The sequence below is a fragment of the Prunus persica genome, chromosome G5 (genome assembly GCF_000346465.2).
Source record: "Prunus persica cultivar Lovell chromosome G5, Prunus_persica_NCBIv2, whole genome shotgun sequence".
Taxonomy (NCBI): domain Eukaryota; kingdom Viridiplantae; phylum Streptophyta; class Magnoliopsida; order Rosales; family Rosaceae; genus Prunus; species Prunus persica.
The window spans coordinates 18,362,220-18,385,409 of record NC_034013.1 but is presented as its reverse complement, the minus strand read 5'-3'; the positions used below and the strand labels follow the sequence as shown (position 1 = coordinate 18,385,409).

Here is a 23,190-nt window from a genome sequence, read left to right as displayed (position 1 = left end):
TATTCTTGAAGAATCCCTTGGGGAAGAAGTCATGTAGCATGATGGGGCTAGGCGACCTTTGTTTCAAGAGTTCATCTTTTGGAACCATTTTGTTCATATTTGATAATTCATTTCCTCTATGCCTTTTATGCAATTGAGGAGAACTTCTTTTGCTTACAAATCTTTTTGATCGAGGAGTTCTTGACAAAGGTGCACTCTTATGTAACTTCTTCCGAGTAGCCAATGCCCATCCTTCATTATCGTCATCGAATGAAACGACACTACTTTGACTTTTCACTCCAACACACTCATACGGATTGAGTTGATGGGTTTCAGAGAATGCCCCCAGTGATTGAAGTGAGGGCGAATGTGCCGAACCAGATAAGACAAACGAGATCGTAGCATGGTTAGACTCTACTACCTTGTCAAGATCCATTTCGATTCTTCCTTGTTGTGCCAACTTCATGATGAGATCTTTCAACACGAAGCACTTTTCCACTGGGTGATTGATGACACGATGGTACATGCAGTATTTCGGGTGGTTAATATGATTCATCTCTTCAGGGCGTTTGCACTCAGGTAACTCAATCACCTTCTTCTCAAGTAAGTCTTCCAGCATGCCTTCTACGTCAGAGTCTGGAAAAGGATACTTCTTCTCCTTCATTTCTTTTAGGGTGTGTCGTCGTGGTTCTTGATCTTGAGTCGACTCGGCCTTCCTCGCATCTTTCTTGCCTCGAGTGGAAATCTTCATTGGAGTAGCACTGATCGTCATTGACTCCAAGATGCGTATCCTCAAAGAGTCTGCCCCATTTCTCGACGACTTGTCATTTCGATGATCACTCACCATTTCCTTTTTTCCATCGTGATTAGCAATACTTAGCTCTATGTCATGCGCACGAGTGGTCAATTCTTCAAAGGTACGGGGTTTGATCCCTTGAAGAATGTAGAGCAGACCCCAATGCATACCTTGAATGCACATCTCTACAGCCGATAACTCTGAGACTCGATCTTTGCAGTCGAGGCTTAATGAACGCCAACGATTGATGTAGTCAACAACAGGTTCGTCTTTTCGCTGCTTTGTGCTAGTGAGCTCTAGCATGCTAACTGAGCGACGAGTGCTATAGAAGCGGTTGAGGAATTCTCTCTCCATTTGTTCCCAGCTGTCAATTGACTCAGATTCCAAGTCAATGTACCAGTTGAATGCAGTGCCTCGGAGTGATCGGACAAATTGCTTCACGAGATAATCGTCGTTAGTGCCAGCGCTGTTGCACATCTCGATGAAGTGGGCAACATGTTGTTTAGGGTTACCTTTTCCATCAAACTGCATGAACTTTGGAGGTTGATAGCCCGTCGGCATTCGAAGGTTGTCTAACCTTTTGGTGTAAGGCTTGGAATAGATAAATGTATCTTGAGAAGGCCCACCATATTGAGCCCTGATGGTGTTCGTGATCATGTCCTGAAGTTGTTGGATAGACAAAGAACCCACCGAGGCTGTGTTGCCTTTTCCATGCGACTTATCACCCGACTCTGTTTCATGACCAAATCCTTTCTCGCTGGATTCAGCTTCATGATGTGATTCTTTCTTATGCACGTCTTGACTAGGTTCCTTATCTTGATGTGTCTCCCACTTGTTAATGAGAGAAGCAATCTGCACATCCTTTTCTTCGACCATCTTCGTCAATTTCGTGACTGCTTCGCTCATATGGGCCAACTGTTCTTCAATAGACATTGCTCCCGTCACCATGACCTGCATAGCCATAGAATAAGACTCACCTACGGATGCCGAGGTAAGCTTCTTCTGTTGATCGTCAGGCGGGGATCCATGGTATGAGCCTGTGCTCGAGTCAGCGTCTGAAACAGGCGAGAGTGAGCGTTCTCTCGAATTCTCCGAACCTGAAAAACTCATCCCTTCACTCCGAGAGTTTATCTCATCCGCCTGAGAGGTATTCTTCTTTTGCCCCAATGAGGCCAAATTGATAACCGGTTCGCGCCTTCGGTGAACATCTTTCGCCTTGGCTTGAGTCGGTATGGAAGTAACATGTTGAGTTGCGGGTATCGCCTTGGCCTTGCTCTGGGTGACGACCCCAGCAGAATCTCCGCTTGAGAAGGAGGCGCTCACGCTTTTGCCTCTCGTCGAGGGAACGGATTGAATCTTCTTTGAAGCCATCGTTTTTGGTGTGTTGATTGATTTTGGAACTGGAGAAAGAGATGAGAGGTAGAGATAGTCCCACCGGGCGTGCCAAATTTGTAAACACGAATTTCCTGCGACAAACGAGACAAGAACACGTGTACAAAATAATTTTGTATTAATGAAATTTAGGGTTACAATCTCTGTATTGAATCCTCTGATTCGATCTCCAAAGTGTTTAAAAAAAATTTGTGTTTGATACAAGGGTCGTAGAGACTTGATCTTGATCAAACAGGTAGCACGAAGCTTGTTTGGTGTTTGGAATTTTTCTATGGTGAAGGAACCGGCACGTATTGGTTGTGCTTGGTGGCTCTTCCAAAGTAGGGCGAAGAATGCAGAGAGTTTTCTGTTTCTTCTGAGTGCTAGGTTTTTCTCCCGACCCCTTCTTTCGTCTTGAAGCCTCCTATTTATAGGCTTTTGTCGGCTGCTTGACCTAAATAACTTTTCCTATTTAAAACCTTGATTTGTGGGATTCTGATTTGATTTAAATCAATTCCCATAATCTGACAATTTAACCAGATTATCTTTAATTGATTAACCTGATTAATATTTGATTTAAATCAAAGTCAATCACAGAAGATTCTTTCCTTTAATTTTGTCTTCATCTTGAACCGTTTGATGCACTCCGTCGGATGTCGCCATTTGTCATTTTTGACAACTAATCCGCTTTTGATGAGTCACACGCCACGTGAGCGAATTACGGGGCCCACGATTTAATCCACCGAACCCTAATTATTTTCTTGTCAATGGAATTTATTGCACCAAAATTTCTTTGTCTACAGTGACAATGCGTTAGACCCCAAACCTGGAACTTTGAGATAGGGGGCTACCATCATCAGAGGGAAAAAGTGGATCACCTTCCAGAGGGACATGCGCATTAGGCTTGAGAAACCACTTCTCATTAGTAGCTTCACTGCCATTGACGGAAGAGGTCCTAGCGTTCACATTGCTGGTAATGCATGCTTGGTGGTCTTTAAGGTACGTAATATAATATATATGCGTCCAAGTGTTCATCTTATACATCAGTTTTCTTCTGAGTCAGAGCGCGTTCATAGAAGGGAATGATTTTTCTTTTCCTTTTTGGGAAATTGGTAGATCATTTTAATATTTTTGGTTCGACCAGACTATATCATGTTAATTCCTTAATGAATATTATATATATATATATATATATATATATACACACATCAGGCAAGCAATATAATCATCCATGGCCTTCGAATCCACCACTGCCGTTCCCAAGCACCAAGCTTGGTTATGGGTCCAGATGGAAAGACAATGCCACTGGGGCAGGTTGATGGAGATGCAATCAGGTTGGTTACTGCATCAAAAGTTTGGATAGACCACAATACACTGTGTATGATTGCGAGGATGGTCTTCTCGATGTTACTCGTGGATCTACCGATATCACCGTCTCCAACAATTGGTTCAGAGACCAAGACAAGGTCATGCTTCTGGGCCACGATGATGGCTATTTTCGGGATAAGAACATGAGGGTGACCGTAGTGTACAACCATTTTGGACCTAACTGCAACCAAAGAATGCCAAGGTGCGTATTAATTAATGAGCTGCTTTTCGAGGGGCTTAATTAATTTACTGCTAAATAGGCTACCTTTACTTTTCAACCGCTCTCTAGCTATTACTATAAGCAAAGTACGTAATATATACCTGTACAGAACTTGAGTGTTATGTATGCATGCAGGATTCGTTACGGATATGCACATGTCGTGAACAATCTCTACAGAGAATGGTCTCAGTATGCCATTGGGGGAGGAAGCATGAACCCTAGCGTTAAGAGTGAAGCCAACCTCTTCATTGCACCAAAATCGAGAAACAATAAAGAGGTAATTAACTCAAATGTATATATATTAAGAATATATATAGCTAGCTACTAATAATAAAGTTCGAATGCAATGCACAGATCACTTGGAGGAAGGACAGCATTGGAAACAAAGAATCCTGGAAGTTTTACTCGGTGGGAGATATCTTTGAAAATAGGGCTTCTTTCATCAGAGCAACTCCACCCATTTGCTCTTAGAGCAGCTCCACCAAGGGAGCACAGCCCGAGGCGAGGGCAGGAAAAAAAAAAAAAGTCGCTGCAGCGTACAACCCAGGCCCGGGGGTGGTGTGGGACCCACCAACTCGGGCTAGCCCGAAGGCGAGACCAGCCCCAGGTCCAACTCGCGTGTTGCTGACGTCAGCACTCGCGTCACGCTGACGTCAGCTAGCGCGGTTCAAATTTTTTTACCGTTGGCGCGTGCGAGGGCGAGACCAGCCCCAGGAGGAAGAAAATCCCGACTGACGTCAGCGCGACGCCAGCTCCAACGGTACGCTGCCACGTGTCGCCTCCCCAGCCTTCCGATCTGCTTCTCCAAATTAATCCAACGGCTGAGGCTTTTTTGGGCAATAAAAATATGAAAAAAAATCGTAAATTTTTTTAAAAAATTCTAAAAAATTCTGATATTTTTTTTCTATAAATACCTATCAATACCCTTCACTTTCAACACCAATACTCTTACATTTCATTATACTTCTACTATTATTCACTCTTTTTACTCAACATTTTCTTCTTTTTCATCTAGCATTTTGATTTCATATTTTTATGGCTTCTTCTATCGAAATCGGAGGGGCTTGGAGCACCATGGAAGATGTTTCCTTGTGTGAAGCTTGGCTCCAAATTTGTCATTGTCCCGTGTTCGGCAATGAGATGAAATTTTTTCATATGTGGAAAAAAATTCATGCCGAATTTTGTGAAAAAATTCCAGGGTCTACTCGTACGGAGATGGCATTATCCAGTAGGTGGAAAATCCTGAATAAAGAGTTGGAAAAATGGAGAGCTGCCCTAGCAAAAGCGATGGACAACTATAGAAGCGGGGAAAATCGTACTAACGAGGTAAGTATTTTATAATTTTTGTTTTATTAAGTTTAATCTCGTAATATATATATTTTGTTAATATTGCTTGCATTTTCAATATTTTGTTAATATTTCTTGCAATTTAAATATTTTGTTCATATTTCTTGCATTTTCAATATGTTGTTAATATTTCTTGCATTTCCACTTGTTTCTTAATTTTCTTGCACTTCTAATTTATTTGTAAGGTTAATTGCATTTTCATTATTATTTTTTTTGTTACTTGCATATCCAATATATTTTAAATATTTATTGCATTCTATTTTTTTGTTAAATAGATTATACAAGCACAAATGTGGTTCGATGCAACCGGGGGTGGCAAAAAAAATTTCACCCATCATGAATGTTGGGAGGTGGTCAAATATTGCAAACGCTTCATAATTATTCCAACGGGTCCCGACGTTGTATTAAACGAGACGCCACTCCGTGATTCAATGGCACCAGATTCATCTCTTGATTCTCCTATGAGTCAAGACTCACCCATGGAAAAGGAGCCGAGGCCCATTGGCCGAAAGGCCGCGAAGGCAAAGAAAGTGGGTAATTCAAGCAATCATAATTCAAAGTTTTTGGAGGAAATTGCAAGGCAAAATGGCCTAAGAATTGAAATGGAGCAAAAACGCCAAGATAACGAGTTGACCCTTCAAGCTGAGTATGCACGAGAAAGGGAGTATTTGCGCAAAAAAGATATAGACATGACGGATCGGGAAACCATGGTCATGGATACAAGTCATATGTCCCCTGAAACAAAACAATTTTGGAAGCTAGAACGAAGGGATGTTATGAGAAGAAGACTTTTCCGGGATGATGGGCCTAGCAACACGGATTGGTTAAATGATGGAAACCATTAAATTTGTTAGCCTACCTTTTATGTATTTGTATTTTTCATGTTTTCTTTTAAAGTTGTTGTAATTCATGTATTTTATTTTAGTAGTAGTAATTCGTAATGACTTGTATTAGATTTCGTTATTTAATAAACAAAGTATTCAATAAATTACCTTTTTATTCAACATATTCCATACTTCAAACAAAACAAAATAAAAATAAAAAAAAACTACAAACAAGGCACAATAATAATAACAAACCACAACCAAAGCATAATAAATAAAAATACAACACAACCAAACCATAAACCAAAGCATAATAAATAAAAATACAACACAACCAAACCATATAAAAATAAAACATAACCAAAGCATCTATGCTCCATCATTCTTCTTCATTGCCTTTCACCGCCCATAGATGCTCCATCAAGTGAACTTGACGCATTTCATGAATATACGAAGATTGCATCTCTGTATATCGATCTATCATTCGGGTCATCAAATGACCATCCCTCACCAACGGTTCCGGCTCAAATGCTTCTCCACTTGGCCCCATGGGCCTTTCATAAATCCATGTCAAAGCCGTGTTCATTGGATCCGGTTCATACACCTCTAAAGCATCATAATCATACTCATCCTCCACAATCATATTATGGAGGATGATGCAAGTCATCATAATGCTTCTGAGGATCTCCTCATCAAACATATGGGCCGCACCTCGAATAATCAACCACCGAGCTTGAAGGATACCAAAACACCTTTCGACATCTTTCCTGTATCCCTCTTGATAGGTAGCAAATAATTTTTTCTTTTGGGATCAGGGATTCGGAATAGATTCGACAAAAGTGGTCCACCTCAGGTAGATGCAGTCAGCTAGATAATACCCCGTCTGGTACACTGTATTATTGACTTGATAGGTGATATTGGGGCCCTGGCCTCTCAATACATCGTTGAAGACCGGGGATTGACCCAGCACGTTGAGATCATTTTGGGATCCTGCAACTCCAAAGAAGGCATGCCAAACCCATGTGTCGAAGCCAGCAACGGCTTCAAGGATGATACTTTTTTGGCCTTTTCTATTTCCGTAATCACCTTGCCAGGCAGTTGGGCAATTCTTCCATTGCCAGTGCATGCAGTCGATGCTACCAATCATTCCTGGAAATCCTCGAGCTTCGGCTTTTTGTAGAAGCCGTTGGAGGTCCCTGGGAGTAGGTCTACGCAAGTAGTCCCTAGTATACAGAGTTTCAACTGCTTGACAAAATCTTACCAAAGCCTCCAACGTAGTGGACTTCCCCATCCGGGCAATCTCATCCACCTGATCAGCAGATGCTCCATACGCCAACATTCGTATAACAGTTATAACCTTTTGCTCCGGAAGAAGCCCCAAAACCCCAGCAGCATCACACTTTTGAACAAAGTATGCATCATAATTACAAATATCATGCATGACTTTATTGAACAAATGAGGTTGCATTCTAAATCGCCTTCGAAAATCAACATCAGAGTACAAAGAAGTTGGGATAAAATAATCTTCCAAAAGATTCTTACCCCGAGAATGCCTATATCTTTCCACATTCCGGCGGCGGCCGACTTGTGAACCATGGCGGCGACCTTGGTTCTCTTCTTCTTGCAAAGCCACTGCTATGAGAACTTGCTCATCGACTTGTCTCTGCAACTCATTGACTTCATCTGTTCTACGGTTTCTCTCTCTTGTTTCTCTCTCTTGCCTCTCCAAGCATCTCCTAAATTCTTCCATTCAGAATGAATGAAGTATGAATTCTAAACTCTGAGAAATGAAAATATAGAAAGATGTGGTGTGAGAGGTATGAGCTGAGACTCTGGTTTTATAGAAAATTTTGGCAAGATAGACATGCCACGTGGCTTGATTTATTGAATGAAAATATTATCTGAAATTTGAAATTCATCCGAAATTTGAACCCAAATTTATCTGAAATTTGAACCCAAATTTATCTGAAATTTGAACCCAAATTCATTCGAAATTTGAACCCAAAAATTTATCTGAAATTTGAACTTTGAAATTCATCCGAAATTTAAATCCAAAAATCTTATCCGGAAATTTTATATGATTATGAATAGTCTTGACACGTAGGAACCCGAAAATCTTATCTGAAAATATTACCCAAATTAATTATTTTCATTAAAAAATATGAGAAAAAAACAAAAAAATGAATAGTAATTGCCCTTAGCTAGGGCAACGGGTGGAAACACAAATTACTATTTGCAAGGGCAACCACTATTCACGTGAATAGTGGCTGCCCTAGCTCCACCCTTGCCATGGCTAAGGGCAAATGGGTGGAGTTGCTCTTAGCCATGGCAAGGGTGGAGCTAGGGCAACTACTATTTACGTGAATAGTAGTTGCCCTTGTAAATAGTATTTTGTGTTTCCACCCATTGCCATGGCTAAGGGCAATTATTATTCATTTTTTTTATTTTTTCACCCTATTTTTTAATGAAAATAATTAATTTGGGTAATATTTTCAGCTAAGATTTCCGGATTCCTACGTGTCAAGACTATTCATAATCAGATAAAATTTCCGGATAAGATTTTTGGATTCAAATTTCGGATGAATTTCAAAATTCAAATTTCATACAAATTAGGGTTCAAATTTCGAATGAATTTCAAATTTCAGATAAGATTTTCATCCAATAAAATCAAGCCACGTGGCATGTCTATCTTGCCAAATTTTTCTATAAAACCAGAGGCTCCGTACGAGTAGACCCCGGAATTTTTTCACAAAATTCGGCATGAATTTTTTTCCACATATGAAAAAATTTCATCTCATTGCCGGACACGGGACAATGACAAATTTGGAGCCAAGCCTCACACAAGGAAACATCTTCCATGGTGCTCCAAGCCCCTCCGGTTTCGATAGAAGAAGCCATAAAAATATGAAATCAAAATGCTAGATGAAAAAGAAGAAAATGTTGAGTAAAAAGAGTGAATAATAGTAGAAGTATAATGAAATGTAAGAGTATTGGTGTTGAAAGTGAAGGGTATTGATAGGTATTTATAGAAAAAAAAATATCATAATTTTTTAGAATTTTTTAAAAAAATTTACGATTTTTTTTCATATTTTTATTGCCCAAAAAGCCTCAGCCGTTGGATTAATTTGGAGAAGCAGATCGGAAGGCTGGGGAGGCGACACGTGGCAGCGTACTGTTGGAGCTGGCGTCGCGCTGACGTCAGTGCGCGCTGGTTCAAATTTTTTTATCGTTGGCGCGTGCATTGCACGTGCCAACGGTAAAAAAAATTGAAACGCGCTAGCTGACGTCAGCGTGACGCGAGTGCTGACGTCAGCAAACGCGAGTTGGACCTGGAGCTGGTCTCGCCTTCGGGCTGGCCCGAGTTGGTGGGTCCCACACCAAACCCGAGCCTGGGCTGCAACGGTGGAATAGCTCTCAAAACAGGTGCCGGCAGAGCAAAGCCAAACTATAACGGAGAACAAACTTTCCCAGTTGTTAATGCCAAATCTGTCCGCTCATTGACAAGGTCATCTGGTGCTTTAAAATGCATCAAAAGATCCAGATGCTAATTAAGTCTTACGCCCATCATGCGATGTGGAGATATGATATATATATATATATATATATATATATATATATATATGCACCTCAACAGAAATAATTAGGCTACACTCTGTTACTTTTTACTTTTTCGCAAACATTGCATTCAACAAAATCTAGTCTTGATAAATAAGAATTAGCCCCCTGATTATGTATGGCCAAACTGATCTGCCTAGCTAATAACATGTAATTAAGCAGACAAATTGTCCACATACCATAAATAAAGGGTGGAGAGAGAGGCCCCCAACTTGTAAGGGGATAAATTGTGTTTATAAAAGGTACTAATGGGTTGGCCCTGAGGCCCCCAATTTTCATTTTTACTTTATGTCACAAACAGTAAACTTAAACAGCCAGACTAGAGGAGGAAGTGGGGAAACAATCTAGAAAATCCTTTTGTTGGAAGATAGCAGTTCATGATCTTTTATTAGTGATAGGCTTTAGTTATAAGATTTTTTGTCCCTCATAAATCTCAGGATCGGCTGTGTTTAGTGGAGCAACATTCATTTCTGTATTATTATATATTTTGAACTCTTTGTTGTACCACAAAAGTCAATTTATTTACACACATATTTGAATACGAAATAAAATAAATGGATAACTCCATATCCTGCACTGTTCACGTCGATCGTCTAGTTAAGCAAATCTGGAAGCCGTTCACTAAACGAGCTGAGGGAAAGAAGGACATCCGATCTTCTTTAAGCTGAGTCCATCTGATTGCAATCCATATATAAGGTTTTAAAGTGGGAATTGTACGTACGATGACCAAGAACAATGAAAGATTTCAGGAGAGTGCATGCATGGACAATTATTCTCAAACAGCTTATTCGTGATCGTGATTGTATAATAACTTCTTAAGCTTTAAATATTGAAATGTATGTATAATAAGAATTACCTATATGTTGTCACAAAGTAATGAAGGAAAAGGGTAATCTGAAGGCGAGCCAAATCAGCTCCTGGACAGAATCTGGCTCCTCCTCCAAAGGGTGCAAAAAATGAGCTACTTCTCCAATTTCTTTTCTCCTACTCAGAAAATATGACATACGTACATGTTTGTTTTTTTTAAACATATATATATATATATATATATATATATATAAAGATAAGAACACCATTAACGTTTGTAATTAGAGGTCACTAACCTGATTTTGAAGGTCCATCCATCTCCATGGATTGAAGGTGAGGGCTTCATTGTACACATTTTCATCCAAATGAACTGCTGAAAGGAAGGGAACCACAAAGCATCCTTTTGGAATAATGTAGTCTACCCAAAAACATTATGACAAAGAGTTAATTATACGTAAGTGGCTCGATACAAGTTCATTTAAGGTATTGACTTAAGGTAGGAACAATAGACAGAGTAGTGGACTCTTATATAGGACTTGCCTTGCGACACAACAAATATATATATATATATATATATGCCTAAATACACAATTGTAAGGTTTCTTGAAGAGTCCATAATACGATACGACCATTTCCTGGTTTTATAGATGATATGATGTCTTTATTAATAAGAAATAGAGAGGATGAAGAGATATACAAAAAGAGATCAAACTACCTACCTTGGTACTCAACGTCTTCTTTTGCCTCCCTCATTAACCAAATTGCAATTCCCCCAAGGCGAAGTGTTTCATCAATGACCTGTACATATTGAAGATTACTTAGGTATATCTAGTACACAGACATCATATGCTATCAATGAAAAAAAGGATAATTTTACAATTGTAGCCCTAAGTTAATTTCAGAATATTGTTTCAGCTTGGAGTTTTCTTTTCTTTAAATTAAAGTTGAGGAAAGATTAAATCTCGAATATGAAATCATGGCATGTGACTAGTTTTTCTATTTGGTGATACTTACACATTGTGTAAAAGACATTGCTTTATAATCCTGCCATGTAAGCATTTCTTCTGCAACAAATTTGCCTCGGAGACTGTCTTGTTCATCCTGTCATGATCATAATTTCTACATCAAGGGATCTTAATTTCAAAGAGAAAGGATAAGATATTTTGACAGTATACATGTTTAGATTATGTGATTTGAGCGACCTTACTTTTAGGGGCATTCTACAAGAAGTATATAACAAGTAGAGCTTCAACAAAATATGCATATATGGTCATGACTTGCTTCGTATTGTTTAAGAAAATTAGATTACAATATGCCCTCATTATAGCAGCAAAAACCGTAAGACGATCAGGAATGGTAAAGTTGTGTATAAGTACCACCAATTGTTTCATTGCTCTAGGACAATGAGTAAGGAAATAGACTGCAAACAACATTGTTTTAGCAGTCGTTTCATTCCCAGCAAAGAGAAGATTGATAATAAAGTCTGCTACAGCTTCATCAGGTAAGCTTTCTTCCTCCAATAATCTCCCAAGCACGCCATTACCAACTTCTGTTGCGCCTTGTTCCCTGTAGTTTTGCATTATCCTATTTATCTTGGTTATGATTTTTCCCCTAGCCTGCGAAACCATTAATTACACATTGATTATCACATTTGTAAAATTTAGTTACTTACTAGTTTGCATGCATAAAGAATCAGAAAAAACAGAAAAAAACCAAAATAAGAGCTTCAATTGAGGAATTACTTCATATATAAGCTTATTTGAGGGACACCCTTGTAGGTGATAGCTCATATATAATTCCAGTGGAAAGTTATTATATGTACGCACCTTCATCGCAGTATGATAAGCAAAACCTCGAAAGTTGATTGGAACAGAGAGACAACCATCAACGAAGTCGGAGAACAATTGAGTCATCTCATCAATCTCTGACTCGCTCGACACTCCCAAAAGTTGATTAACCATTAGATTTATAGACACCTGCAGCATGGTATATTATTTAGGTACGCGATGGAGGAGAATCCTGAAAATCAATATCAGGGGTTGGAACTTGTTACCTTTCTACAAACATCCTGGAGAAGTATTACTTGATTGCTTGGAAAATTGCTCAAAGTTTGAGTCATAACCATTTGAACATTTTCCAAGAAATTAAACTTGAGTTTCTCTAGACGCATCATGTTGGAGGCGATTCGATGGAGTTTCCTTTGTTGCTCTCCATGCACCGTTATCACACCATTTTTCCCTACCAAATCTTTGAAAGATTTTGGATAACTAGACTGGAACAGTTTCCCTTCATTTTGCATTACAAACCGGTTAAAGGTTGGGTCTGCTGATACCACAGACCGTTTTCCAAACAGACTGCACGAGAATATCTTGCCAAACCTGTTCAAAATTAAACACAAAGCTTGCATGAATTATATATAGCCAAACGTTCCCAATTGCAGACTGCAGTAGTAGTGCATACCTTTTGACCTGTTGTTCAACAAAGTGAGGGGGATGGGAACTTGCGACCGCATTGTACCAACTGAAGCTGTCCCCAACTATTGGCCAGCCTCTTCTCCCTGGCGGCAATTTGTATGTGCTTCTCCTGATTACCACCCTGTTTCTTCTCCTAATTAATTTCGCAAGAAAACAAATGAACAGTAGTGTCGTCGAGATCAGAAGCAGGCTGCTCGCTGTGAAAAAGTCTCCCACCATTTCCTATCAGAGCTAGAGAAATTAATAGATTCGGAGGAAGGAGGAAGGAGAGATCAGCTCAAACCTTTCTGCCAGCCAGAAATATTTATCGTTGACGGTAATTAACTTGAACATATATATTATTTATGAAGGGAATTCAACCACTAGTCTAGTACAAGTTACAAGTTACAAGTTAACACGACCACACAAACATGATTATATTTATTATTAAAATAAAACAAGAGTAATAATTAATCATTTAGTTGCTGAGCAGGCATCGTTGACGGAATCACGTCGAGTTACAGAGAGAAATTAGATTGCCACCATCCCTTAATGTATTCATAGTCTAGCAGAGGAGGAGAGGAGGCACCCCCACCCCCCAATCATGATTCATCATCAGTTTTCTAATGATTATCAATTATTATTATATCTTGCTAGCTCGACTCTAACTGTTTATTCTTTTCTAATAAACTTTGGAGCCACATGGGTAGAATTCTGGAATGTCCCCTTTTTTGGGGTGCATTATAAGTTTCAATATATATATTAGCTTGTTCAACTGCAAAAGCATGAATCCAGGTGAGGTGCGTCGTACGTCTTCAAGTTTAAGAACGCAATTAAGTTTGACCACTTGCTCTGTTTATGTGTGTATATATTTTATTCGTATGAACAATCAATAATTATATTGCCACCTTTAAGTCTTTAACACATTTCCAAGCGCATAATCATTCGCCCCAATTTGTAAGCTCGAGACTCACTTTCTTTGGCTTGGCAGCTCTACTTAATACAAATTATATCAGCTTTGAGCAACGGAACCTTTTATTTGGCTTAAATATTGCCACTTTAAGTTTTAGGTTTTTTTTTTTTCCAGGACTTTAAGTTTTAGGTTAGGTAGGTCAAACTTGTCAATTCATCCAAGAATCAAGGTCCTAAATTTGTGCCATAATTTATCAAGAGGGTGTGAAAATGGTCCTTAGATCGCAATTATATATGCCAGCAAAAACCAGCCAAGCATACTTCTTTCGAGTAGCACGCACCCCATTCCCAAGCTCTCAGCTTACCACTAAACTGTCAAGGTTCTATTTTAATACTTCTATGTCAAATGCAATAATGAGGAGATCATTCAAACGCCTCGCCCAAATCCCTCACATTGTAACATCTCCCGCTCTCTTTGTTACCCCTAAGAATACCATAGTGAGAGCATTATATATGGCCCTTAAGTGAGACTCTTTGATCAAATTAACAAACATAATCCAATAATTAAAAAATAAAACATCATCTAAAGACCATATATAAAGACTTCACTATAGAAAGACTCTTTGTTAACCTCAAAAAACAGACCCTTATATAGAGGAAGTCCGAAAGAAAGCCCAGGACTTGGCTATCCACTTTGAAAAGTTGGATTAATCTGGGTAGCTTTTGGAGTCCTAGTGTGGATCAAAGCTCACTGGACCGTACTAAAGCCCGCCCAAGGACCACGGGCCGAAGACTACCGTAGAGAAACAAAATTTGTAAAAATATATATTTAATAAATCTACTAGTCGGGGGAATCAGCAGAACCGAAGAAGCATTTCAAGGTTCAACATAAGAGGAGAAGAGAAGGCAGCAGAGGAAGCTCAACATGTCAGTCTTTGTTGTGAATTTTCCTTGCTGTGCACTGGTGAGTGAATCCCACCCGAGGCTTAACTTGTCCTTTTCCTATTCTTCATCTATCTATTGATCTGGTGTTCCAGCCAGTATTTATTTACGATTTATGAAAAATTCAAATTTGGGTAACAGTGGAAATCAAAGAAGCTTGGGTTTATAAAACCATCGACATTACCAAAGCAGATGAGTCCCAGCAGCAGCACAAAAGTGCGTTTGGGGAACAATGATGGGGTTAATGCGTTTTTCTTCAATCCCACTGAGGAACCCATTCTCAGAGAAGCGCTTAAGGTACTACTTGTTACTGCTACTAGCGCTTAAGTCAATTCATATATAAATAAATCCCGATTAATTTACTCAATTCTGAGTTCCCAAATTCCGTGTAAGGTAGGGATTTTATCTTGATATTGGTTTGCTTGTAGTGTATGATTTTGTAAGAGGTTTATTCTGGATGGTTTAGGGTTTTGGGGGGATTAGACTGTTACCAACTTATTCTTGCATCTTGATAACACAGCATCTCATGCGGATGCAAAATATGGATTCAAAATGTCACTCTTGGTCTTGGAGCATAACACAACATGATCATTTGCTTTGGTATATTCATTAGTTACTTCCTCTTGTTTTTTCTTTTAAAATCTTAGTCCAAAAAAGGTCTGCCTGATGTAGACACCACTGAGTTATATCTGTCTTGTCCATGTTTGGATAGTATCATCAGTAGTTCTCTTCCAAATCCAAGTAGCGTGTACTACCTCAATGCTTGCTTTGTTAAAAGTAACTCTCTTTGATCATTTTCTTATGACATGAGCTGTTAAATGAAGATGCATTCCATACTATATATTATTCATTTGTTCTCCCAGCTCTCCCATCTACTGTGTTTTAGATGATATTTGCCACTGCCACTAGATAAAAAGAATTTTCGATGGGAATGCAACATAAATGGTATACTATTATTTCCATCATTTCTCTGTATATCTTGTCATTTAGGAGCCAGTTGCGTTCATGGGAGGGATGTTTGCTGGTCTCTTACGACTTGACTTGAATGAAGATCCACTCAAGGATTGGGTTTCAAGGACTGTGGAAGCCTCTGGGATCACCGAGGAAGAAATTGATGCTAGCGGGTTAGAACCAGAAGAAGAAGTCCCGCTACAGATTGAGATTGAATAACATCTATCTTTGTATGTGTATACTAGGCTCCTCTGGTTGGTTAAGCATGTAATCATGGCCCCATTGATATGATATATGCTGGAAACTTATGTCAAATATTTCTTTGACACAATGGCACACATATGTCTGCGGATTCATAGTAAGTATCATTCTTATGTATTTGTGTTTATAGTTTCACTTTGAACAAAAAGCCTCCATGATAACAGCTTTTGAAAGATATAACATAAAGGACTGTTTCTGTTTACCAAGTGGTTAATGGTTTACTTCAGACAAGTAATTTGCATGAGCATAACTGAATCTCTACTGGAGTCAGGTTTCAGATTTGGATCCTGTAATTCGATTTGTTAGTTAGATGGATTTTTCTTTTTGTGATTTTTGTGATGTCTTCAACGTCGCAGGACTATATATTACATTGCGTTAGGAAAACGTAAGGGACACCATTTGGGTTTTATATTTATTTCTTTTTTCGGTGGGATTTAAACCTTGTGCCTAACAATCTCAAGATTTGAATACCTCATCCTTGCAGGATAATGGAACTATGTAAATTCATAGGATACATATCCTGTGTTGCTTGACTTCTCTTCTCCCCGTCATTTGAATATCATCAAATGGCTCAAAAGTTAAAACCACATGTAGGCTTAAAGTAGGAAATAATTATTCCCTAATTAGCTGGTGATTTCTTCCTCAAATCAAGTTCTTTCGTGTCATATTGTCATATGGGTTTTTCCCATTAACTTATCCTTTTTCATTTTGATGGTTAAGACTAAGATTCCATATCCCAATTAGCCATAAGCCCAAACAAAGCCTACAAACCCAACATAATCACAATCCTAAATTTACCCATGAGCCTAAACGAACTTTACCACCACCACCTGAAGAAGCATCTTCGCGGCCACATAGACTAAAATGGGTGATGGGGAACTTCAATTTAATTATGGCTCAGAAGAAACCATCCCAATGGGCTCAAAACACCTCAGTGAACTTATTCACTAATCTAAAAGGAAAAGACGAAAAGAAAAGAGGGGGAGGAGGGGCAGTGACGTTTTTTTCTCCTCCCCCTCTATGGAGTTTTCCTTTAGGACTCACAAAGAGAAAGAGCGGCTAAGGTTTCTTGGGAGTCATGAATCTTGTTGGTAGGTAATCTAGGTAAAATGAAAATGAAACATGTGGGCTAGTAGTTTTAGTGTGGTTTTTTTCCGCGTTAGTTTTGCTTTTAGCATGTTTATTTGTTGCCCTCTTGGGATTGGTATTTTAAATCTCTTGTTGATGTCTTTGATTGTGCCATTGAAGTTTATCTAATAAAGTTTCTATTTGATCGGAAAAAAAAAATAGCATATCACATTTCTCTCTCCTAAACATATTGGAGAATCTCCCGCATATTGGGTTATAGAATAATTTACCCTCCGTTTGGATAAAGGAATTGAAAATTACATAGAATTCTAAATTTACGGAATTTAGATTTCCATCATTTCAATTTTTGGCAATTGAAGATTTCAGTGTTTGGATTTATGTATGTTGAATTTTGTAACTGATAGAATTTTGTAAATGGTACTATGGAAATTGTGAAATGACACATATTTTGGTGGAAATTAAACTCGAGAATTGATGCCCCAATTTTCACGATTTTTTTCCGCGACATTTAATAAATTATGCGCTTAAGTTACCAAACAATGGAATTGTTAATCTATATATATAAAGCAAAAGGCAGAGAATGGTGAAACATTCAAAATACCAGAAAATGCCCTTGGTTAATGCAAACATTAAGAATTAAAATTATTAATTAAATGAGGATAATATGGTAAATTCACAATTTTTCATATTAAAAAAATTAAAAATAAAAGAAAATTCAGATAATGGATCCTATTTTTATGGAACACAACTATCCATTATCTTTTTTAATTCTAAAATAAATTTAAATTTTTTTAAAAAAAAGCCTCTCGCAGGCGCAGAAGCGCGTGCAGAGAGGCTAGTTTCTTCTATTAAATTCCCTACTTTTAACTAAATTCCTAGTTATTTTCCTTCATTCAAACGGAGGAGTGTTTTTAGGTCCAATAATCCTTAAATTTTGACCTAATTCACATTTTGGTACTTTAATTTGCAAAATAGTTGTGTTGATCCTTAAACTCCACTTTCTTTAGCAATAGAAGTCCTTCCGTCTGTTGTGTCAGGATTTTTTGTCAAAAATGAGTATGGGGAGCAATTGAGGGTCGAATAAGGCTTTTAACATATTTGTGAAGATGAAGATATGCTATAGTTCAAAAAATGAAGAGGTTTCGAGTATTGGGGCTCAGGCTTTGACCAATTCACTGAATTGAGTCCAACTTGACTGCAATTTGAGTCCAACTTCATGCTTCCTTCTCTTCATTGCCAAAAATCCAGAAAATCTCGACATTTGCTAAGCTTAAACAGTGCCCATTTTCACAATTTCCACACCCTCCAATTCCATTGCAGCTTTTGTTTCTCTCTTAGCAGACACAAGAAGACACAACTCATCCTATTTTCTCCTAAACCTCCAACTTTCTCTATATGCCTTATTTCATTTCATACATTTGTAGCTCATTTCTAAACACACAAAAATGTCTAGGTGGGAAAACACAATGAGAGAAGATAGATACAAGCATGAAAAGAAAAACTCATCTTACAAAATTTACATTTCAATTGACAAGGGTGAGCCCAAAAGAGAAGAAAAATGAATGAAGAAGAAGGTTAGCCAAAATAGGAAGGGGTTTTCAATTTGGGGTTGTTTTGGGCATGATTTACAACATATTTGTGACGGAAGATGAATTTCAGAAAGTTGAATCCTAAAACTAACATAAAAAGACCCATTCACCCTTATATTTAATAGAAAACTTAATACAACAGACGTCATGACTTTTATTACTAACGAAAATAGAGTTTAAGGACCACTGGAACCATTTTAAAAATTGAAAGACAAAAATGCGAATCGGACTAAAGTTTAGTGACTGTTTTACCTAAAAATCTAAGAATTTAATAACTAAATATAAGTATAAGCATAGGCAGTCCCGATCTCTTGGACCACAGGAGTCCAAGAGATTGTGGTCACCCACCGTTGGATATTAATCCAATGGTTGAAAAAAGTTTTTTAAAATGAGTGCAAGAGTGAGTGAACCGTTGAATTTACATCCAACGGTGAGTGACCACAAATTTCTTGGACCCCTGTAGTCCAAGAGATCAGGACTGTAAGCATAGGTAGCGTATAATAATCCGGTTTGTTATAAGCCTAACCGTTGGTTGTGCGGGACGGCCAAGATTAGCTTATGAGTAACAAAGTCAATGGTAGAATTCCTCAGAGGAGCTCTCTTGGGGCTGTAAAAGTTGCTTCTCCTAAAATCCCATTATTAATTCCCAATTCCATTTCCACCACGAAGGCCTCTAGTCCCGTAGTCATGGCCACAGAAGAAATAGTATTGGAAGAAGAAAAAGAAGAAGAGAAGGAAAGAATGGTTACGTTGGGATCCTACAAAGGTATGGTTAGGCTGCTGAGGGTGAAAGCAGAACAAGAGGAGGAAGAAGAAGAAGAAGAATTGGATTCATTTGCTGCTACCGCAGCTTCAGAGGAGATAATGCTGCTGTGGGGAATGCAACAGCCAACTCTCTCCAAACCAAACGCATTCGTTTCTCAGTCTTCTCTTCAACTGAAACTCGATGTCTGTGGTCACTCACTCGCCATTTTCCAGTCCCCTTCTTCTTTGGTATCTATATTTTTTTTTTGCTTGTCTTTCTACAATTATTTTAATTTACCATTCAAATATTTCAATGCTTGTTTCAGTGTGACCTAGACTTCTTGAAAGCTAAAAAAATAGCAAAATAGCATTCTAGATACGTAGATAGAAAGAAGTATAAGAAGAAATCTACCTAGTAAAAATCCGGACGCTTTATTACTTACTGTTGTAGCTAGTTTCTGGAAACAAATATTTGTTTTCCCCAGTCATTATGGGGCTGGGAGAAAAAGTATGATTGATGACTTCTGGGCCACAGAGGTAAACTATGGCTGGGAGAAATGTATACTTCCATGCCAAAACACCAATATAGAGTTTTATGAAATTACTTTTCATTACTTGAGAGTCCCTGTACCTTGCCTTTGATTAATAAAGATAAAAAGTCAAACCGAGTTTCCATTTTTAAATACTAGAATATAAAACCTAGTATGGAAATTTCATAGATTTTGAAGTTCTTGGGGTGCACAAGGTAAGCCTATATAAACCGCTGACAATTTCATGACTTGGAGACAGCTTTCATTACGAGCTGTAAAACGCGTAACCTGTGTGCCACATTTTGCGGTAGGTATGCATTCCGTTATGCTCCCAATCCTGTGACCTATACACTTGAATGTTAGTTCAACAGTAATATTGTTCCGAGCTTGAGATGAAATTCAATACCTAGCTGAGAAATGAGAAGCAATTAAAGAAGAAATACATTGATGGGGCTACAGGTGTGATGTTGTGGCAGGTTGGATTCTTTTCCCCTTGACAGTTAAATACTGGTAGTACTTGGTGGCACCATGCTTCTATGTCAACGGGAAGAGCACATTATAGAGCTTCTCGATTAAGTGGAAGCATGTGCAATAAAACTAGATGACATTAGACCCATTGTAGTGTCTAGAGTGCTCATCCGCATGTATCTGATAATAAAGAGTGAAGTTTTGGTAGCGTTACATAATAGTCAGCAGCATGAAGCATTGCTTGACCATGATAGGGAAGGTAGTATGCCCAGTGGCTATGACATCTACAGGATCAAAGGCTGCTGACATAATCTTTTATAATGAGTTATTTAGACTGAATGTGTGAATATTGTAATGCAGAAGTGTTGGACTATCTGTAGTACCATGTTATGATGGGGCACAACCTTTTTCGAAACTTAGCTGCAGGTTATCATAAAACTAAAGAAAGGAATAAAGAGTCTTGGCTTACTGTTACTGTTATCAAGTAAGATGGGCAACTGGAAAGTGTCTTGCAGTTTACATATTAGAATGCAGCAGAAAAACAATGCCAATGAGGGTCATTGTTATAAATAAATAAAAAACCCTAAATAAATGAAGATGTGCTTTAATTTTGTTGTGGTATACAGATGCAATATAAAGACCAATCCTTTTTTGGTGCCCTCCAACATCTGTTTTTTTTTTTTTCCAGAGGATTAGATGGTTGCATCAGAATAGATTTTGATTGAATGAATTTTAAAGCTTCCACCATCATCACATCCCACTCACTTTTAAGTTCTTTAACCTTCTAGAATTCTCAATGTTTATTCAAATTTTTCTTGAATAATTTAACTTATTGAACTGTAGAGCACACCTGGAGTAACTGGTGCTGTCATGTGGGACAGTGGAGTTATATTGGGGAAGTTTCTAGAGCATGCTTCGGACTCAGAGTTGCTACTTCTTCAAGGCAAGAAAGTTGTTGAATTGGGCTCTGGCTGTGGATTAGTCGGGTAATTATAATTACAATCACTTTCTTTACATCTATCTTTTTTTGTTCTCTAATTTCTGTCAGAAAATATTTCATATGCTAGAACGTCTAACTGGACTGTTCTATCAGTACTTTCTATTATTAGACTAGCTTTTGAATGGGTAGAATTTGAAGCCTGTACTGTTAGATCACCTTATCCAACAGAACTCTACTTGTGTGCAGTTTGGGTTGATTGATAGGCCATGCTAACAAGATACACTTGAGTTAACATTTATATGCCTACCCCCATGAAAACATAAATCTGAATTTTGGCTTGAGTTTCTAATTTATATGCCAGGCTGAAATAATGGTTCTCTTACTTGCTGTATGCTATCTTTCTTTTCTTCTTCCTTTTTCTTCCAGCTGCATTGCAGCTCTTCTAGGTGGTCAAGTTGTCCTCACAGATCTTCCTGATAGACTCAGACTACTGAGAAAGAATATTGAAGTCAATCTGAGACATGAAGATATGCGAGGTTCAGCAAAAGTGATGGAATTCATATGGGGAGATGATCCTGACCTGGAACTGACAGAACCTCCACCTGATGTTGGTAATATGTTGGTTCTCTCCTATAGAGCAGCAACATGTACTATTTCCCTTGCAGTGCGGCACATCAAATCTTGGATGGTTAATTGTTAATAAAAAAAGTTACCAAATTGGAGAAGAAAAAAAAACAGAGAGAAAAACCTCTTGCAAAATGGGACACATTTTGACGGCAAAAACTTTTGTAAAAGTCCAACTGAGAGTTATCTGTTCTAGAATCAAATTCGAAATTGTCTTAATCCAAGCATGATTTCGAATGCTAAAGCATAATAGCCTCTCTTAGAATACCCAAAGGGTAGTTGAATCATTGAGGATTCTGTCATCAAGTACTTATAGCATAAAGGCATATTCCTTTCTATGGTAAGTGGTAGGAGCAGCTTTTGTATTTTGTGAGAAAAAATTGGTATCTTCGTTGCATTCTCTTACATGACAGCATCTCTATGGTACGCCAAAAGTCGTCTTAGTTTACTGCATGCTCCACTGCTCATTTCTTGATCATAGTAATGAACCTGGATTTGAATGCTTTGAGACAAGAATCAATCTCATGTCATTTGATGTTCTTTCTTTTTAGGTCAAAGTGCTATTGAATAGTATCAATACTCAAAACCAAATTTTGTTAAAGTTGTATTTTTACCAAAATGTTATTCCAGTGCTAGGTTCTGATGTAATCTATAGCGAGGGAGCAGTTTTGGATTTGCTGTCTACACTGCGGCAACTCTGTGGAGGTGAAACAACAATCTTTTTGGCTGGAGAACTTCGAAATGGTAATAATTGCCTTTTATATTATTTGAATGTCCTTTTTCTGTAGTGTACTCAAATTCTACTTCCTACTGCAGATGCTGTCCTTGAATACTTCTTAGAGTGCGCAATGAAGGATTTTGTAATTGGGCGTTTGGACCAAAGACAATGGCATCCGGACTATTGCAGCAGTCGTGTTGTTTTGTATGTTCTCGTCAAGAAGTGATAGTTGAGGGGGGAAATGATCAATGGGTAATTCATAACCAATACAAGTTCAATCATAAATGGTCATGTAATTCACTTTCATTGACCTGTATTCATAAAAAGAAAGGAAAGCCCTCAAGTTGTGGCCTGTATTCATCTCTTTTAGTTTCAGTTTTGTGTGATGCCATGCCAGAAGAGAAGAGAATGCTTCAATTTTGGAATCAAACTTTTGTTACATTTCTTCTTTTTAACTTGTTCGAGTCAGAGAAATATGATGCAGGAATTGGATAAATTCTACTCACCAGTCAGTCACCAACCTTTGCTTCCCCAACTCTCTAAATCGTTTTGATTGGTGTCTATAGAGTATGGCTAGAATCTGTCTGTCTTGTCGGAGTTGTTAGTCTGTCTTGCACTTGCATTTCGTAATCCCTTCTTCAT

At 38.2% G+C, this 23,190-nt stretch overlaps 4 protein-coding genes across 5 annotated transcripts; 3 read left to right on the top strand and 1 right to left on the bottom strand.

Annotated features, from left to right (window-relative positions):
• Window positions 2,954-4,385, top strand: LOC18775658 (probable pectate lyase 4). 2 transcript variants are annotated; one of them, XR_002271823.1, is made up of 4 exons: window positions 2,954-3,145; window positions 3,359-3,716; window positions 3,870-4,011; window positions 4,089-4,385. XR_002271823.1 is itself a non-coding variant. In XM_020564424.1 (3 exons), exons 1-3 carry the CDS (start codon window positions 3,616-3,618, stop codon window positions 4,203-4,205), a joined length of 360 nt encoding a protein of 119 aa, XP_020420013.1. In that variant the 5' UTR covers window positions 2,954-3,615; the 3' UTR covers window positions 4,206-4,385. The 2 variants fall into 2 exon arrangements, 1 of the variants encoding a protein (XP_020420013.1); XM_020564424.1 differs by having other exon boundaries at window positions 2,954-3,716.
• LOC18776600 (abietadienol/abietadienal oxidase) lies at window positions 9,969-13,069 on the bottom strand. The gene is made up of 9 exons (XM_007208712.2): window positions 12,788-13,069; window positions 12,381-12,705; window positions 12,154-12,303; window positions 11,704-11,943; window positions 11,342-11,428; window positions 11,047-11,125; window positions 10,624-10,745; window positions 10,377-10,504; window positions 9,969-10,194 (listed from the first exon to the last, which is right to left on the bottom strand). The coding sequence occupies exons 1-9, from the start codon at window positions 13,018-13,020 to the stop codon at window positions 10,101-10,103; spliced, it is 1,458 nt and encodes a 485-aa protein (XP_007208774.1). The 5' UTR covers window positions 13,021-13,069; the 3' UTR covers window positions 9,969-10,100.
• LOC18776288 (UPF0426 protein At1g28150, chloroplastic) lies at window positions 14,522-16,048 on the top strand. Its single transcript, XM_007209704.2, has 3 exons — window positions 14,522-14,656; window positions 14,776-14,931; window positions 15,625-16,048. Exons 1-3 carry the CDS (start codon window positions 14,618-14,620, stop codon window positions 15,802-15,804), a joined length of 375 nt encoding a protein of 124 aa, XP_007209766.1. The 5' UTR covers window positions 14,522-14,617; the 3' UTR covers window positions 15,805-16,048.
• On the top strand, window positions 19,105-23,003 carry LOC18776115 (protein N-lysine methyltransferase METTL21A). The gene is made up of 5 exons (XM_007209366.2): window positions 19,105-19,517; window positions 21,110-21,252; window positions 21,633-21,817; window positions 22,461-22,574; window positions 22,647-23,003. Exons 1-5 carry the CDS (start codon window positions 19,212-19,214, stop codon window positions 22,772-22,774), a joined length of 876 nt encoding a protein of 291 aa, XP_007209428.1. The 5' UTR covers window positions 19,105-19,211; the 3' UTR covers window positions 22,775-23,003.